The sequence below is a fragment of the Hyperolius riggenbachi genome, chromosome 3, assembly GCF_040937935.1.
Source record: "Hyperolius riggenbachi isolate aHypRig1 chromosome 3, aHypRig1.pri, whole genome shotgun sequence".
NCBI classification, from domain to species: domain Eukaryota; kingdom Metazoa; phylum Chordata; class Amphibia; order Anura; family Hyperoliidae; genus Hyperolius; species Hyperolius riggenbachi.
In genome coordinates this window covers 234,203,535-234,223,733 of record NC_090648.1, presented here as the reverse complement: position 1 = coordinate 234,223,733, position 20,199 = coordinate 234,203,535, and the positions used below count along the sequence as shown (strand labels likewise).

Here is a 20,199-nt window from a genome sequence, read left to right as displayed (position 1 = left end):
GCTTGTGTATGGATGTATTTTCTATGTGTGGACATGCTGTACATCAACCTACTTCCTGTTTTGGTGGCCATTTTGTTTGTTTATAAACAAACTTTTTAAAACAGTTTTTAACCACTTTTAATGCGGCGGGGAGCGGTGAAATTGTGATAGAGGGGAATAGGAGATGTCCCCTAACACACTGGTATGTTTAGTTTTGTGCGATTTTAACAATACAGATTCTCTTTAAAGAGAATCTGTATTGTTAAAATCGCACAAAAGTAAACATACCAGTGTGTTAGGGGACATCTCCTATTACCCTCTGTCACAATTTCGCTGCTCCCCGCCGCATTAAAAGTGGTTAACCGTTTTAAAAAGTTTGTTTATAAACAAACAAAATGGCCACCAAAACAGGAAGTAGGTTGATGTACAGCATGTCCACACATAGAAAATACATCCATACACAAGCAGGCTGTATACAGCCTTCCTTTTTAATCTCAAGAGATCATTTGTGTGTTTCTTTCCCCCTTCAGCTATCTTCCACTGAAGTGTCAGGCTGTTTCTTCCTGCAGAGTGCAGACAGCTCTGCCTGTATGTAATTCCTCAGTATGTGAAAGCCCAGCCAGCTCAGAGGAGGATTTATCCAGCTTGTAAAAGATAATAGAGCAGAGAGAAGCTGCACTAATCTAAATAACACACAGGCAGTGTGCAGAGAGGGGCCTGGAGGGGGGAGATGCATCACAGAACCACAACACTGAAGAACTTGGCAGCCTTCCAGACACAGGCTGACAAGTCTGACAAGAGAGACATAAGTTGATTTATTACAGAGATGGTGATAGTAGAACGTGCTGCAGTAAGCCAGAACACATTAGAATAGATTTTGGAACGTGTAGGATGGAAGAAAACCGGATGAAATTTTTGTTACGGAGTCTCTTTAACCACTTCCCGACCGCCCACTACACAGGGGCGGCGGGGAAGTGGAGCCCTTCAGGACGGCCTCACCCACAGAGGCGGCGGTCCATTTAAGGGCATGGGCGGAGCGATCGCGTCATCCGTGACGCGATCCTCCGCCGGCGCCTGTCACCGCTCGCTCGCCGCAACATCCCGCCGGCTATACGGAAGCGCCGGCGGGATGTTAACCCCGCGATCGCCGCATACAAAGTGTATAATACACTTTGTAATGTTTACAAAGTGTATTATACAGGCTGCCTCCTGCCCTGGTGGTCCCAGTGTCCGAGGGACCACCAGGGCAGGCTGCAGCCACCCTAGTCTGCACCCAAGCACACTGATTTCTCCCCCCCCTGCCCCAGATCGCCCACAGCACCCATCAGACCCCCCCCCTGCCCACCCCCCAGACCCCTGTTTGCACCCAATCACCCCCCTAATCACCCATCAATCACTCCCTGTCACTATCTGTCAACGCTATTTTTTTTTTATCCCCCCCCCCCCTGCTCCCTGCCCCCTCCTGATCACCCCCCACCCCTCAGATTCTCCCCAGACCCCCCCCCCCCCTGTTTACTGTATGCATCTATCCCCCTGATCACCTGTCAATCACCCGTCAATCACCCGTCAATCACCCCCTGTCACTGCCACCCATCAATCAGCCCCTAACCTGCCCCTTGCGGGCAATCTGATCACCCCCCCACACCAATAGATCGCCCACAGATCCGACATCAGATCACCTCCCAAATCCATTGTTTACATCTATTCTCTCCTCTAAACACCCACTAATTACCCATCAATCACCCATCAATCACCCCCTATCACCACCTGTCACTTTTACCTATCAGATCAGACCCTAATCTGCCCCTTGCGGGCACCCAATCACCCGCCCACACGCTCAGATTGCCCTCTGACCCCCCCTTATCAATTCACCAGTGCATTAATTACATCTGTTCTTCCCTGTAATAACCCACTGATCACCTGTCAATCACCTGCCAATCACCTATCACCCATCAATCACCCCCTGTCACTGCCACCCATCAATCAGCCCCTAACCTGCCCCTTGCGGGCAATCTGATCACCCACCCACACCAATAGATCGCCCGCAGATCCGACATCAGATCACCACCCAAGCGCAGTGTTTCCATCTATTCTCTCCTCTAAACACCCACTAATTACCCATCAATCACCCATCAATCACTCCCTATCACCACCTGTCACTGTTACCTATCAGATCAGACCCTAATCTGCCCCTTGCGGGCACCCAATCGCCCGCCTACACGCTCAGATTGCCCTCAGACCCCCCCTTATCAATTCGCCAGTGCAATATTTACATCTGTTCTCCCCTGTAATAACCCACTGATTACCTGTCAATCACCTATCAATCACCCATCAATCACCCCCTGTCACTGCCACCCATCAATCACCCCCTGTCACTGCCACCCATCAATCACCCGCTGTCACTGCCACCCATCAATCAGCCCCTAACCTGCCCCTTGCGGGCAAACTGATCACCCACCCACACCAATAGATCGCCCGCAGATCCGACATCAGATCACCACCCAAGCGCAGTGTTTCCATCTATTCTCTACCCTAAACACCCACTAATTACCCATCAATCACCCCCTGTCACTGCTACCTATCAGATTAGACCCCTATCTGCCCCTAGGGCACTCAATCACCCGCCCACACCCTCAGAATGCCCTCAGACCCCAGCCCTGATCACCTCGCCAGTGCATTGCTTGCATCTATTCCCCCCTCTAATCACACCTTGAGACACCCATCAATCACCTCCTGTCACCCCCTAGCACACCTACCCATCAGATCAGGCCCCAATTTGCCCCGTGTGGGCTCCTGATCACTCGGCCAAACCCTCAGACCCCCTTCCGATCACCTCCCCAGTGCATGGATTGCATCTATTTTCCCCTCTAACCACCCCCTGAGACACCCATCAATCACCTCCTGTCACCCCCCCTAGCACTCCTATCCATCAGATCAGGCCCAATACAACCTGTCATCTAAAAGGCCACCCTGCTTATGACCGGTTCCACAAAATTCGCCCCCTCATAGACCACCTGTCATCAAAATTTGCAGATGCTTATACCCCTGAACAGTCATTTTGAGACATTTGGTTTCCAGACTACTCACGGTTTTGGGCCTGTAAAATGCCAGGGCGGTATAGGAACCCCACAAGTGACCCCATTTTAGAAAAAAGACACCCCAAGGTATTATGTTAGGTGTATGACGAGTTCATAGAATTTATTTTTTGTCAAAAGTTAGCGGAAATTAATTTTTATTGTTTTTTTTTCACAAAGTGTCATTTTTCACTAACTTGTGACAAAAAATAAAATCTTCTATGAACTCGCCATATACCTAACGGAATACCTTGGGGTGTCTTCTTTCTAAAATGGGGTCACTTGTGGGGTTCCTATACTGCCCTGGCATTTTAGGGGCCCTAAACCGCAAGGAGTAGTCTAGAAAACAAATGCTTCAAAATTACCTGTGAATAGGACGTTGGGCCCCTTAGCGCACCTAGGCTGCAAAAAAGTGTCACACATGTGGTACCGCCGTACTCAGGAAAAGTAGTATAATGTGTTTTGGGGTGTATTTTTACACATACCCATGCTGGGTGGGAGAAATTTCTATGTAAATGGACAATTGTGTGTAAAAAAATCAAACAATTGTCATTTACAGAGATATTTCTCCCACTTAGCATGGGTATGTGTAAAAATACACCCCAAAACGCATTATACTACTTCTCCTGAGTACAGCGGTACCACATGTGTGGCACTTTTTTACACCCTAAGTACGCTAAGGGGCCCAAAGTCCAATGAGTACCTTTAGGATTTCACAGGTCATTTTGCGACATTTGGTTTCAAGACTACTCTTCACGGTTTAGGGCCCCTAAAATGCCAGGGCAGTATAGGAACCCCACAAATGACCCCATTCTAGAAAGAAGACACCCAAAGGTATTCCGTACGGAGTATGGTGAGTTCATAGAAGATTTTATTTTTTGTCACAAGTTAGCGGAAAATGACACTTTGTGAAAAAAAACTATTAAAATCAATTTCCGCTAACTTGTGACAAAAAAATAAACTTCTATGAACTCACCATACTCCTAACGGAATACCTTGGGGTGTCTTCTTTCTAAAATGCGGTCATTAGTGGGGTTCCTATACTGCCCTGGCATTTTAGGGGCCCTAAACCGTGAGGAGTAGTCTTGAAACAAAAATGACCTGTGAAATCCTAAAGGTACTCATTGGACTTTGGGCCCCTTAGTGCAGTTAGGGTGCAAAAAAGTGCCACACATGTGGTATCGCCGTACTCGGGAGAAGTAGTACAATGTGTTTTGGGGTGTATTTTTACACATACCCATGCTGGGTGGGAGAAATACCTCTGTAAATGACAATCTTTTGATTTTTTTACACACAATTGTCCATTTACAGAGGTATTTCTCCCACCCAGCATGGGTATGTGTAAAAATACACCCCAAAACACATTGTACTACTTCTCCCGAGTATGGCGATACCACATGTGTGGCACTTTTTTGCACCCTAACTGCGCTAAAGGGCCCAAAGTCCAATGAGTACCTTTAGGATTTCACAGGTCATTTTGAGAAATTTCGTTTCAAGACTACTCCTCACGGTTTAGGGCCCCTAAAATGCCAGGGCAGTATAGGAACCCCACAAATGACCCCATTTTAGAAAGAAGACACCCCAAGGTATTCCGTTAGGAGTATGGTGAGTTCATAGAAGATTTTATTTTTTGTCAAAAGTTAGCGGAAATTGATTTTAATTGTGTTTTTTCACAAAGTGTCATTTTCCGCTAACTTGTGACAAAAAATAAAATCTTCTATGAACTCGCCATACTCCTAACGGAATACCTTGGGGTGTCTTCTTTCTAAAATGGGGTCATTTGTGGGGTTCCTATACTGCTCTGGAATTTTAGGGGCCCTAAACCGTGAGGAGTAGTCTTGAAACGAAATTTCTCAAAATGACCTGTGAAATCCTAAAGGTACTCATTGGACTTTGGGCCCTTTAGCGCAGTTAGGGTGCAATAAAGTGCCACACATGTGGTATCGCCGTACTCAGGAGAAGTAGTATAATGTGTTTTGTGGTGTATTTTTACACATACCCATGCTGAGTGGGAGAAATATCTCTGTAAATGGACAATTGTGTGTAAAAAAAATTAACAAATTGTCATTTACAGAGATATTTCTCCCACCCAGCATGGGTATGTGTAAAAATACACCCCAAAACACATTACACTACTTCTCCTGAGTACGGCAATACCACATGTGTGGCACTTTTTTGCAGCCTAACTGCGCTAAGGGGTCCAAAGTCCAATGAGCACCTTTAGGCTTTACAGGGGTGCTTACAATTTAGCACCCCCCAAAATGTCAGGACAGTAAACACACCCCACAAATGACCCCATTTTGGAAAGTAGACCCTTCAAGGTATTCAGAGAGGGGTATGGTGAGTCTGTGGCAGATTTCATTTTTTTTTGGTGCAAGTTAGAAGAAATGGAAACTTTTTTTTTTTTTTTTTTTTTTTTTCCTCACAAAGTGTCATTTTCCGCTTACTTGTGACAAAAAATAATATCTTCTATGAACTCACTATGCCTCTCAGTGAATACTTTGGGATGTCTTCTTTCCAAAATGGGGTCATTTGGGGGGTATTTATACTATCCTGGAATTCTAGCCCCTCATGAAACATGACAGGGGGTCAGAAAAGTCATAGATGCTTGAAAATGGGAAAATTCACTTTTTGCACCATAGTTTGTAAACGCTATAACTTTTACCCAAACCAATAAATATACGCTGAATGGGGTTTTTTTTATCAAAAACATGTTTGTCCACATTTTTCGCGCTGCATGTATACAGAAATGTTACTTTATTTGAAAACTGTCAGCACAGAAAGTTAAAAAAATCATTTTTTTGCCAAAATTCATGTCTTTTTTGCTGAATATAATAAAAAGTAAAAATCGCAGGAGCAATTAAATAGCACCAAAAGAAAGCTTTATTAGTGACAAGAAAAGGAGCCAAAATTCATTTAGGTGGTAGGTTGTATGAGCGAGCAATAAACCGTGAAAGCTGCAGTGGTCTGAATGGAAAAAAAGTGGCCGGTCCTTAAGGGGTAGAAAGCCCTAGGTCCTCAAGTGGTTAAGTAGTGTTATCCATTTAGAAATTATACGTTCCCAAAGTACTTATTTTTCTCTGAGAGCTGACTTTGCATTTTATTTATAACTGCTTTATTTATCCTCTAACTTAATCAGAAAGCATTTATGCTTGTCTGACTTTGTTCAGGGGACCCAGCAGTGTGAGAGAAGGCTTTGTTTACATTTCTCACTTGATACAATTAAACTCAAGATATCATTATGTAAACTTTGGAAGTGGCCAGCTCTGCTGGAAGGGAAGCTTCGAACGCTTGTGTTAACCCTTTGAATGCAGTTCTAGTAAAAAAAAAAAAAATGCTGGTTGTATATAATATGCTGTAAATAATCTATTACAGCAAAGTAGAAATACTGGGTTTCATTCAGCTTTAAACATATTTTGCATTAACATGTATGTTATAATGCACATAATATCCATTGCAGTTTACACACATTATAATGTTCAGCGCGCAGTGTGGATCCACCCTACTTCAGGTAGCTTTAAATCTGATCCTGCCAGGAACCCTGAACACACAAACTAAACGGGATCTGGACTTACCTGCGGCTTCCTCCAATTCTCTCGAACATGCGTGATTTTTATCGGAGCCACCAGCGGGACCACAGAGGGAATCAAGAGAACGCCGAGGGAACTTGCAGGCTACCGAGAGGTGGAGGAGGGGGGGGTTTAAGCCCAGATCCCGTTTATTTTTTGTGTTCAGGGTTCCTTTAACTGAATGGACCAGACTTCAGCAGCTTGGTTAAAGGGAACCCGAGGTGCGAGCGATATGGAGGCTGCCATATTTTTTTTTTTTTTTTTTTTTTTTTTAAACTGTGCCAGTTGCCTGTAGTCAAAACCCTGGAACAAACTTATAGCTAAGCCATTAAGACCTCATTTGCATATGCTTGTTCAGGGTCTATGGCTAAAAGCATTAGAGGCAGAGGATCAGGACTGCCAGGCAACTGGTATTGTGTAAAATGAAATAATTATGGCAGCCTCTGTATCATTCTCACCTTGGGTAGCCTCATTCTATGTCTGAACGTATCCCTAATTAGCGGCCTGACTTGTCTGATAACCTATTGTATATGGCTACTGGTCAGACAATTGCTGGTGAGTGACACCTTCCCAACTTCCATTCCATTTACTAGCATTGATTTTTCTGTTCTATTTTCAGTGGCGTATAAACACATATATCTGGCTGTTGGTTGGATTTCCTGTGCTTGCTATAGTCCATGGGGTGGCTTGCTTTATATCATGGATTTTAGTCTTCTTCATCCCTGTCTCCAAATTGAATGCAAGGATTCTCTCCACCGTGCTGTTGATGCCTCCAGAGCACGTTCACATCCGTTACCCAAAGAAGGTATCAATCCATATATTCCAACTTTCCCAACTTTTTAAGATGAGTATCCTTTGCAACTCTCTTCTACTCATGCCCCCTTAGCACCCCTAGTCACACATACCATAATTTATGAGCAAAATGCATACTTTCATTATTCTAAACCGCCTGTGTGTGCGGGACATTTGTCACTCATCGGGGATCTCTAGAGGATATTGGTGTGGAATCCTTTCTAAGGGTATAGGTGTGGGGACATTTTAAAGGGAAACTGAAGAGGAATATGGAGGCTGCCATATTTATTTCCTTTTAATCCATACCAGTTGCCTGGCAGCCCTGCTGGTCTATTTCTCTGCAGTAGTATCTGAATAACACCAGAAACAAGCATGCAGCTAGTCTTGTCAGATTTGACTTTAAAGTCTGAAACACCTGATTTGCTGCATGCTTGTTCAGGGGCTATGGCTATGGCTATTAGTATTAGAGGCAGAGGATCAGCAGGGCTGCCATGCAACTGGTATTGCTTAAAAGGAAATAAATATGGCAGCTTCCGTATACCTCTTACTTCAGTTCCCCTTTAAAGGGATACTGTAGGGGGACGGGGGAAAATGAGCTGAACTTACCCAGGGCTTCTAATGGTCCCCCGCAGACATCCTGTGCCCACGCAGCCGCTCACTGATGCTCCGGCCCGCCTTCGGTTCACTTCTGGAATTTCTGACTTTAAAGTCAGAAAACCACTGCGCCTGCATTGCCGTGTCCTCGCTCCCGCTGATGTCATCAAGAGCGCACAGCGCAGGCCCAGTATGCTCTGTGTCTGCGCAGTACACTCCTGGTGACATCAGCGGGAGCGAGGACACGGCAACGCAGGCGCAGTGGTTTTCTGACTTTAAAGTCAGAAATTCCAGAAGTGACCCGGAGGCGGGGCCGAAGCATTGGGGAGTGGCTGCGCCAACACAGGATGTCTGCGGGGGACTGTTAGAAGCCCCGGGTAAGTTCAGCTCATTTTCCCCCGACCCCCCTACAGTATCCCTTTAAGGTAAGTATTTATGGTTCATCAAGAAAATTTAGACCTTTTTATCATTGTTGGGTTTTTGTTTCTTTAACTCTTTGTGGAAATGGATTAGGGCAATGATCCTCAAACTAAGGCCCGCAGGGCGAATGCGGCCCCCAAGGCTTTTTCACTGGCCCTCAAACACATAATGTATAACTTATAGATGTGGCCCGCTGCACTTTTAAATATTTAATATAGAATAGCAGTGCTGGCACCACCCATCCACATACTGTAGGAGCCAGCGAGCAGTCATTCACTGGCTTCCAATCCAGTTCTGCATCAGGTGACACTGCTGTCCCAACTTGTCACCTAGGTATGCTTCACTGTCTGGTGCACACAGACGTGTTTCGGGCGCCGCATGACTGAATGCCTGCTGCTGGGAGTTCTCCTCCAGGCATGATTGGGGGAATCAATACCTAAATACAATGTAATGTTTTTCAACATTTTATGTATGTTCCGGCCCCCGAGCAGTCTGAACTATATTGACCCCGCCCTTGACCGAAAAAGTTTGGGGACCCCTGGGTTAGGGGTACTTCAGTACTCCTACACTAATTTTCATTGGGTTGCAGGTAGGGTTACAACGGTATGAAATTCCACGGTATACCGTCTAAAAAACAAAACACAATATGACAGTATTATGGTATACGGTATTATACAATTATTTGGAACCGGGGCCCCCTTACATAATGTGCCCCACTCCCTTGGCATACATATGATTAAGGCGTCGAGATTTGGGGCACCGTTTAAAACTGTTAAAGGTTCAACCTGCTGCTGCAAAAGTCCTGATGGCGTTAGAGATAGGGGTAGCCAGTAACAGGTGGCCGCAGCATAGGTAGCCAGGGATGGGTGTAGCCAGTAGAAGGTGGCCACAGCATGTGTAGCCAGGATAGGTGCCCGCAGTGTAGAGAACCGGGGGGTACAAATACTCGCCGGCGGGTCCTGCACGCGTGTACTGGCTTCATTCTTCTTCCTTTTCTTGCGTTCCATCTCCTTGTAACAGTGCCAGGGAGCGCTGTTTCAGGGAAATGGGACGCAAGAACAAGGAGGAAGAAGACAGTACGCGTGTGCAGGACCCACCGACAAGTGAATATTTTTTTTATTTATCCCCACCGATACGCCGCATCCCTGCCGCTATGTCACTGCCACCCAAAAACCGTGAAAACGCGATTGTGCATGTTATGATTACCATGCACAATCGAAACAGCAGTATATGTCATACCGGTATACCACGGCAACCCTAGTTGCAGGCATCTTGGGGGGTCCCCTTGTGCATGGGCGGCAGGTATCCCCGACATATATATAATTTCTTTAGTGGAGCCCTAGCCTAAGGCCCCGTTCACACTTGCGGTTCTCTGCCAAACGGACCGGATGACCTGACCGGATCCGATCCGTATCGGAACCGTACGGTTCTGATCCGGATCCGGTCAGGTTGCATCAGGTGTACATCAGGATGCGATCCGGATCCGTTTGGCAAAAGATAGTAGAAATAAAATAAAAATGTTGGGGTCTGGGAGGTCAGCAGAAGGTGGACCTGTGGAATCAGGCCCTCTGCTGTTTAGAACTCACTTCCACCTCCGACATACTGCCAACATCTCCAGCACGTTTAAAGTCACTGCTGCTCCACTCCAATATGCTTGCCCATGTGTCCCCATCCAAAATCGCTGCTACAATACGCATAGGAAGTGGGGTAGAACGTCCGGTTTTTATAGCCAGTGTGTTGTGCGCTCTCCGTTTCTCATTGGTTTCTATTGGCCGGATGCAACAGTCTGGCTCCGCTCCGGATACGTCAGCCGGAGGAGCCGGACCAAAAAATAGCGCATGTTGGGTCTTACGCCGGAGTCCGGATCCGGTCCGGGTCCGGACGGAACGGACGCATGTGAACGGACGCATAGACTTTCATTGCTATGCTGTGCGTCCGTTCCGCATGCGGTCCGGCTCCGGCACGGCGATTCCGGACGGCGACCGCCAATGTGAACCGGGCCTAAGTGTATGTTCCAGCCATATGTGATAGTGCCTGTAATTGTTTTGTTTGTTCTACTTTTTAGACGGATGAATCCAATCATACAGATGTTGTTCTCTGCTGTTATCACGCAGTTAATGTTTATTACTACAAGTATGCTGTTGATGGACTTAACGTGTTTGCAGTCAGTATCCTTTATACAAATAAGTAAAATAAAATATCAAATCTTGATAAACGATAAGTAGATAATTGAGCTTCCCACAGCCACATAGATTACGGGATGAAGTGTGGGGCTTGCACATGCATTTGTTCTAGACTTCTGATGCCTAATTGGGTTTGTTTTGCTTTTTAATTCTGCATTATTCTTTCTTTGGAGTTCATATGTATCTTATTAGTATGGAGACATTTTATGGTTATTTTAGTACTTTTCAATAAGCGCGGCAATGTAGGTTTCAGTTGAATGCTTGTTAAATATACATGCTGACAACCTACTTACACAATAGCATATTTTTTATACATTTAACTTTATTCCTCTGAGACCCCCAAGAGCTAAAAACCGTGCTCCACTATGGCCTCAATTCACTGAGCAGTTTAGACTAGTCTACTGATGGTTTGGACAGTTGCATCAAAGGGGAATTCACTATTACCAAATGTTTTAGACCTGTTTTTAGACCTGGTCTAAAACATTTGGTAATTAGGTGGATAAAGCAGGGGAAATGATCAAAAGATGCAATTCACAAACTAGTAGCTATGACTGACATCCTTCTCCTCTGATGAGCTTTCCTCTGCATACAATTAAACTCCTGCATAATTAATGAAAAAGGTTCCATCCTCACATTTAAAATACCTCACAGAATTATTTTACTGACAGAAATCAGCTGGTCTAATCTGTCAGAAAAAGTGGGCGTGGTTACTCATTTGCCTTTGTGAATTGTGTAATTACTGAATGTTAGACCAGATCTAAAAACGGGTCTAATGCTGGGTACACACTGAGATTTTATGGTAGATTTACTGTCAGATCGATTATTTCCAACATGTCCGATTTGCGTTCCGATCGATTTCCGAGCATTTTCCGATCGATTTCCTATTAAAGTTAACGGAAATTGATCGGAAAGCAAATCGGACATGTTGGAAATAATCGATCTGACAGTAAATCGACCATAAAATCTCACTGTATACCCAACATTAAAGTGAACCGAGCACCTTTTTAGCACTCGGGACATTTCTATAGCATATGAAAAATACATGCCAACAATCTTTCATTATTAAAATAATCTTTCATTTTACCTTGTATTTTACAATCAAAGTAGTTTTATTAGCCTGTTTCAGCAGACCTGACCGTCCGCAGAGCTCTCAGGAGGCCAATTGTTTTATTGAGCTAATTACCCAGAAGTAAACAATATCTTTTCATCAACAAAGGGGGTGGGTAATTAGGACTGTTTGACACACACACACACAATGTCTTTGAAGAAACAGTCCTAACAAAGGTATTGTTTACATTATTTATACATTTGGGATGGAGGGTATATTCATATTTACTGATTGGTGTGACTAATTTGGTCTATTTAGAAGCATTGGACTTTAGCCCAGAGTTTGACCTATAGGCCTGTTTAAAGAGAACTTGAGGTGAGCAGAATATGGAGTCTCCATATTTTTCCTTGTAAACAATGCCAGTTGCCTTGCTGCCCTGTTGATCTTCTGGCATAAGTAGTGTCAGAGTCAAAACCCTGCAATGAGCATATGGCTAATCCAGTAAAAGCGGAGTCCAGCCTGGAACCCACTAAAAGTCCTAAATCGCAATCGGCAGCGTTTTTTGATTAGCGTTTTCTAAACTATTTCATGAGCGTTTTCTGGTGATTTTGGTAGCGATTTGCTAATGCAATGCTGTGCAGGATCTCTATAAAATCACATTGCTCAAGTGTGATCACACCCATAGCAATGCATTAGTGAGAGCTTTTCAAATCACAACTGCTTAGTAACGGGTTAGTAACGTACTGCTAGTAGCAAATATATCAGCGCCAAGGGACAATGGAACCGCCGCTGAGAAGAACAATGTCCAAAAGTTCAGAAGTCAGGCATACATCAAAGGTCAGCGCAGGTTTAGAAAGTCATTGTATGTAGGGAATGGTAAATTCTTCACCACAAAATATCCAATGCTCAGAGGTAGGTATCCGCCAAACATCAAAACTAGAAAAGGCTTACCAGCTCCCAACAACCCACATTATAAGGTTGTAAAATGGCTCAGGTCACAGATAACGTCCAGGGAACATCAGACGTCGTGAAGATCCAGTGGACATCCGTATGGAGGTAAAGTTTCAGGAATTTATATAGGAAAACAAAAACGGCAATATCTAAGCGTAACCCGTTTATTTAGATAAAATTTCTTTAAAAGGCAGTAGACATAAAAACGATAACTCACATACGGAGCCCATAAACGGGGAACCCCAGAAGATTAGCGCGCATGTAATGGTCAATCGAAGATCAATAGACAATGGTGCCGCCTGTTACCTTCCCGACCGGTTTCGCAGTCTTGCGTCATCAGGGGAGAAAAGGCGAACAGGCGGCAGGCACCAAATTTATAGCTTTTAGTCTGGGAAAAGAGGGTGGGGTGAAAAAACTTCCTCAGAAGGGCATCACTAATCAAAGTAGGAAAGAGTCACCCAAATGTGTAAATAAAGTGAAAAACAGAACAATATGTAATAGCAAATAATAATATATTAATAGCAAATAATGGTGTAAAAAAATATATCAATAGTAAAAACAAGATTACAAACAAAAAACACCTAGACTTTTGAAGATCAATAGGCAGCTTGATTACTCTAGTCTGCACAGGAAGCAGAGCAAGGGAGGGGGAAAAAAAAGGGAATATTGGAACATACACTTCCTCTCTACACACAATAAGGAAGTGTCTATTAGGACATACAGGCACCCCTGCATATCAGCAGAAGAGGCATAGAGAACACATAAAAAAAGATTAATTTCCCCACAGTGGTAAAATAGTGCAATGGTCAAGGGCTCAGACTCCTGTGTCGTAGTGATATGCAGGGGTACATACAATGACTTTCTAAACCTGCGCTGACCTTTGATGTATAGTAACGTACTGCTAGTGGGTTCCATGCCTTACAGACTGCAGAATAGATGTCTGAATATGTCCATGTTCAAGTGAATATTTTTCTAGATTTTATGCACACCTGCCTCCACCATTCACAACAGTTAAATGGGCCACTTTTTTGGAAATATTGTAGAAACTTTTTGTTGCCTTTTTTTCTGTTATGTAGTCTGTGTGTTTCAGTGAGGAGGGAAGTAAAGCCAGCTGAGACTGATCTCTCTCTCCTTAAAGTGGATCCAAACCTTAAACTTGCTCTCTGCCTAAAAGATTAGCCACAGCATAACATTTAGGGGGAAAAATGTCATTACAATTAATGGAAAGCCTAAAAAAAACCCTGAAGTTTAACCTCCCTGGTGTTTAATTTCCCCAGGATTTCTGTGCAAAAATTGATGCAATTAATGTTCATAACTTTTTTTTTTTTTTTTTTTTTTTTTTTCCCTGTAACTTGCCAAAATGTGTCAAGCAAGGGTCTAGTATACAATGCAGGAGAATATTAACATGTATGCACGTCAATACTGTTCACAGCATGTTTTGTATTGACATGTATAACCTGCATAACCATCAATACCGCTAGGGAGGTTAAATTGGTTTCTCATTCTTGGGAGCTTGAAAAGAGTTGAGCAATTACGGTTTGCATTAGCAGCAGAGAGCTGCAGAGGAGGCACCTCACAGCTCTGAATCACATGTGCTAGTTGGACACTGCTGTGCCTAATCAGACAGATTAGGTGAATTTTTTGAGCAACTGTGTGCTGAATAAAGACTTTTAATTGTGTGCTTTGCTAGAGTTCGGGTCCACTTTTTAAGACCGTTCTAGAGAACAGATGGGGAATAAGTCAGAGAAATCCCTTTTGTCATCTAGGCAAACTGTAGTTTGGTAATTCTGACGAGAGCTGGCAGGCCGCACTTGGGCTTAGCTGTATTAAACGAATGGGATAGCTCGCAAGGTAGGTGTTTGCCAACAGTAATATCACCCAGTAAAAACTATGTGCTCTAGACAAAAACCAAAGTCCATGCAGTAATCTCCAAAAGGCAGAAAAAAGTCTGGCTCTATAGTTTGATATTAGCAAAAGTACATACAAAAAATGCAGCTGTGCAGTGTAAAACGATGCATAGGAAGATCATGACATTGCAGATGAAGCTTGGCATTCCCCTCGCGAAACTGTCGAAAGGCTGTGCACCTACTGGCGCCCACAGCTTCCTCCCCCTCACCCAGGTACAAGCTTCACCAATATGCACTGATTATGATCAAATGCAATGTCATGATCTTCTTATGCATAGTTTCACACTGCGCATCTGCATTTTTTTGTATGTACTTTTGCTAATATCAAACTACAGTGCCAGACCTTTTTACTGCCTTTTTGGAGAAAACTGTAGTTTGGTTTCAGAACATAGCATGAGAGAGATCCACAGTAATTCTAGATATTTGCAACTTTTGTAATTTAAGAATCTTTTGATTGTGTGATCTACCGGTATATCTTTTGGCCACTTTTAATCAAAAGTTACAGAAATGAAAAGAAGTTTGTTGGCTTACCTCTTGGTAGAAAATATTTCAGTTTTGTTGCACAAAAACAAGGACAATGGGCATGATTCACAAAGCTTTTTAGGGCCTGAGCCCACTAACGCAGTTGTGTCCGCTTTTCAGCATCTGTAACATTGATGTGTTGCTAAAAAGCGGACACAGCTGTGCACAACTGCGCTAGTGGGCTCAGGCCCTTAATTTGTTTTTCCTCTGTTTTCACCTTATCTTTATTTTTATTTTTTTTAAGCACCAAAAGAGAAAAAATATTGAGGTAAGAAAAGTAATATTGAAATGAAATGAAGTTAATTAGGAAAAACTTACTTTGAGTGATTATTTTGCTTGTAAATGTGCTGAAAGGTTATTTTTATCAGTTAGGAGATAAATAAGTTATTTAAGACATTGTGTAAAAGCCCAATGCATATTTGCTTCTCCATGCCAATAAATGTAATAAAGTCGTTCCGCTGTCACACCGCTTAATTCTGGAGGAGTTAGCGAGGAAGGGGGAGCCCCAGGTGGGGGGGGGGGGGGGGGAATGTGTCTTCCCCACCGCTGTGTGCCCGCTGCTCCCCCTTCCAGGCTACCAAAACTGTGTGGGGACACCTATAGACCTGGCTACCTGTACTGGGGGCACCTATTTTGGGGGAACTGCTGCCAGATTATCTGTATTTTGGGGGAATAGCAGCTGCCAGATTAAGTGGATTTTGGCAAACCACTGCCAGAAAATGTATGTTGGGGGAACCACTGCTGCCAGATTACTGGGGATGATCCGAGATGCAAATTGTTCTGAAATTATGCAAATTGTTATGCAAATGTTTGCAGTTTGAAAATGGACAATCAATTTAAACCCAGGTTTAAATTGATTGGTCCATTTTCAAGCTGCATACATTTGCATAAAAATATGCAAATTGTTCTGAGTTGATGAAGATTTATGCACATTTGTGATCATCCCTACAAATTACATGTATTTTGGGTGATCCGCTGCCAGATTACATATTTTGGGGTACCACTGCAAGATTGTGTATGTTGGGGAACCACTGCTGCCAGATTGCCTATTTTGGGGGAACCACTGCCGGATTACGTGTATTTTTGGTGAAATGCTGTCAGTTTACATGTATTTGGTGGGGAAAACACTATGGCAGAACTCAAACTTCCCTGGCAGACCTTTTACAACACTGCTAAGGTCATGTATATTTGGCCCCACCCATGACCACGCCTGTGCTCTGCTGCATGACACGCCCATTTTGCACGATTCGTGTGGTGCACAGGTTTTTGTCATAAAAATTTACTGACAAAGGATATGTTTTACTATCTTTGTCGGTAAAAAGGTTGGCAACGCTGAAGGTAATGCGCCGAACGGCTGGAAGACTTGTGTACCTCTGTGGCTGGTCGCCTGCCCCTTGCTCAAGTTTTACAGTAAAACTTTTGAAGAGTCGGACAGCAAAACAACTAGTACTGTTTAATAGGAAATAAATCCCCTCATATCCCTCTCAGATGTGAACAAGTAACTCTGGTGCCAAATTTCTGGTCAGGATGGTAAAGGAAAAGCACTTCTCAGATTTGTTTCTTCCAGATTGTGTTCACTTCCTGTTGCCCAGGACACAGAGTGAATCTCTCGTCGTAATCTGCTCAGTAGAGGTGCCTACTAATGATACAATCTTGATTGATTGTATAATACTGTGTTTACCCTTCTACTAAATAGATTTGTTAAAGTACCGTATACATTCAAAGTATATTTACTATGTAGTCCCTCATATTACATGGAAGTGGTAAGATTGTTTAATTAGTAGACACCTTACTATGTATTTATGTATGGTATCAGATGATGGATCTGGGATGCTTCTTTAAAAAAAATTTGATCTAAAAACTGAACATTTAGCTGGATTTCCGGAAAAGGAAACCATTCCCTTAACTTGGTCTTTCAGATCTCATACTGCTAGTGATCATATCGCTAGTTCTTGGCTATTGTGACAGCGAAAACCATTACACCAGTTCACCTGTGAAATTCACTCTCTCATTGATTTCCATAATGCCACTTTCCTACTATATTGGAATGGCGATTGCAAGGTAAATGTTTTTGGTTTTTTTTCCTTCTGTCCATGCATTACAGGATTCAAAACCTGTTGATTTTGTAAAAGTTCAAATACAAAGAGGGCTGTAGAAGAAAAAAAGCTTCTCTAAGCAAGTGGGCTCTCTGTAGATACCAACATGTTACATGTATTAGGAAATGTACAGATGACTGAACTATAATTTTGTAGTTGCCTATTTATATATTGCTGGTATAGTCTACAGTGCTTTATAGATTACATAGTCATGGCTCTGACTCAGAGGAGCTTGGCTCACAATGTAATCTCTCTACTACAGTCATAATCTTACAGAGATAACAGTGAGTGTCTCCACACCTGGTGTATATTTCATGTCAGTGGCACTTTTAGAAATATATTTACTGAGCACGAAGTAAATTTGTGTTTTCCTGCGGTATCTCCCTGTAGGCATAAGGACAGTTTTAGGTGGGGCCAGTTAACTTATTCAATGTGTTCTTTGTGGCATAAGGGCTTATTCACACTGGGGAACTTTTCAGGAATTTCCACCTCTTTTAGGGCTGGTGCACACCAAAACCCGCTAGCAGATCCGCAAAATGCTAGCAGATTTTTAAACGCTTTTTTTTATTTTTATGAGGCGTTTTGCTAGCGTTTTGCGGATTGCTGCTGCGGTTTTCAGTATAGTAGATTTCATATATTGTTACAGTAAAGCTGTTACTGAACAGCTTCTGTAACAAAAACGCCTGCAAAACCGCTCTGAAGTGCCGTTTTTCAGAGCGGTTTGCGTTTTTCCTATACTTAACATTGAGGCAGAAATGCACCCGCAATCCAAAAAATGCCTCACCCAGGCATTTTTCGTTTCTGCAAAACGCCCCCCGCTCTGGTGTGCACCACCCCATTGAGATACATTGACCAAGCAGATCCGCAGCCGCAAGCGGATCTGAAAACGCCCAAAAAGCCGCTCGGTGTGCACCAGCCCTAAGTTATTGCCGGCGATTAGCAAAGCATTGTATACTATGCATCCCCATGGGATCATTCGCACTGCAGCACTAGGGCTTTGCAGAAATCCCAAATGTGCTGCATGCAGCATTTTTGGAGTGATAGCAATGCAATTTAGATTGCCCAAGAAAAAGGACATACTGAATGAGGATAGCAATTGCTGCAAAGTTGCGGTCACAATTGCTAGGTGATTGCAATCAAGTGTGAATGGTAAAATACTTTTATTTTAAAAAAAAATTGTATAAAGGGGCTCTCCAATTTCAGAGAAGCCTAACCTTCACGTTTTTCGGTTTTAAAATGTTTGTTTTCATCAATAAACAAGTACAACTGTTCACAGGGTCACTGCTTTTATAGAGGTAAAACACAAACTTGAGAAAAGTAGACATACAGGGAACCTTGATATTGGAAACCTGATGCTTAATGCGAGAATACCTTCACCTTTTTTCGTGTGGACAAATTATCAGCACTTTTTAGGAAGTGCAGCTTTTCATTTAAAATGCACTTCTTCTTCCTGCTATCTCAAAAGTAATTCTACATTTCTGAGGGATGCTACCCCTTTCATGCTTCCACAAGTAAATGTACATGGAACTTCAGGTTTGGTAGGTCTTCAGTACCCAGTAATTGTCTATGGGCAAGATGGGGATTGTTGTCTAGTGACATTTTCAATCTCAATTGTCCTATGTTAGGAAGACACTCCTGATATCATATAGTTCACCCTCTCCATGACCTTTGAGCAGACCCTGTTCATGCCATGGTGAGCTTGCTAGAGACTGTTGTGTTTTTTTTTTTGGGGGGGGGGGGGGGGGGGGGGTTGTGCTTTTCTGTGTTTTTGTGTTTCCTGTGGCTTGCTGTCCTCATGTTTTCGTGTCTTCCTTACCCTACTCTGTGATTAAATATGAGAGGTGGAGAAAATGCGGTGATAGTCTGAAGCCAGCTGAGACAACACTGACAGAGTTGAGAGGCTCAAATTGGCTGGCCAAAAAGACACCCCTGGCGCCCCCTTTCATGGAATCTGTGTGACCATTTAGATTGCTCTAGAAAAAAGGTCATAGCATTGGCCCAGCTGATTCTATAGTAGACCCCCATACAGTTAAGTCTGTAAATTATATTTACAATAGTCCATATATTCTGTCTTTGGTTTTTACTTCAGAGTTTACAATACTGGTAAGCAGTTTTTTTGTCAAAGCTGTGATGGGGTTTACTCTGCAAAATTTCTGAAAGTTTACATTTTCTTTCTCTCCTTGTTGCACCATATAGTATCTCTGCTCAGAGTAACTTCGCACTGGGAGCTGTAGTGAATGCTACTTTTGGCTCCATCATTGAACTGACATTCTACATCACTGCGCTGATAAAGGGGGCGAGAGAAGATGACAAGTGCTACGAAGAAGTAGTGAAGTCTGCTCTGACTGGCACGCTGCTGGGATGTGTCCTCTTTGTTCCTGTAAGTCCTTACAGAGGGATCTTGGCTGGTGGTTTATCTATGACTTTATAGTTTATCTTTATTGCTGCATGCTTTATATAATGTTGTCCTTATCCTCTTCATCTTGTGCTAATTATTTTGTGTTTTTATGCAGGGACTGTGTATGGTGATTGGTGGAATAAAACATCAGGAGCAAAGGTTTAATAGCAGGTCAGCTGGGGTGAGCTCTGCCCTGCTCTTCATTTCTGTGGGAGGTGAGCATACCCAGGTCCCAATTGGGATCATTTTTGTCATGCGTCTTGAATTTGTTTACTTAGAACCGGGGTCAGGAACTTTTATTGCTGAGAGCTATGAACGCCACATTTTAAAATGTAATTCCACGAGAGCCATACAATATTTTTCAAACTAAACAGAAGTACAATTGGAGCGGCTGTTAGTGTTGGGGGGGAGCGTGAGTAAGCTAGTAGTGCACGCTACAGCAGTAGCATGCCTACTTTGAAAATTTTACTTGCGCTGTGTGAGCAGTGTCGCTTAGTGAATAAACCTCCTACTGATTTGTCTGCGAGCCAGATGCAGCCATCAAAAGGGCCACATCTGGCTTCCAAGCCATAGGTTTCCTACCCTTGACTTAGAAGAATGTCAAATCTTTCCAAATTTGCATCTGCTCTGTAAAGCAAATGTTCTCTCTTTGCACCACAGGATAGC

At 43.3% G+C, this 20,199-nt stretch overlaps 1 protein-coding gene across 2 annotated transcripts in view; it reads left to right on the top strand.

The window, feature by feature from the left end:
* LOC137561348 (uncharacterized) overlaps nt 1-20,199 on the top strand; it is an 80,667-nt gene that overhangs the window by 22,129 nt on the left and 38,339 nt on the right. The window contains exons 8-12 of one of the 2 annotated variants that reach the window (XM_068272629.1): nt 7,242-7,427; nt 10,494-10,596; nt 16,959-17,100; nt 19,332-19,515; nt 19,649-19,748. In XM_068272629.1, the coding sequence (XP_068128730.1) occupies nt 7,242-7,427; nt 10,494-10,596; nt 16,959-17,100; nt 19,332-19,515; nt 19,649-19,748 (715 nt within the window). The remainder of the gene's footprint in view (nt 1-7,241; nt 7,428-10,493; nt 10,597-16,958; nt 17,101-19,331; nt 19,516-19,648; nt 19,749-20,199) is intronic. The other variant, XM_068272630.1, reaches the window with a different exon arrangement.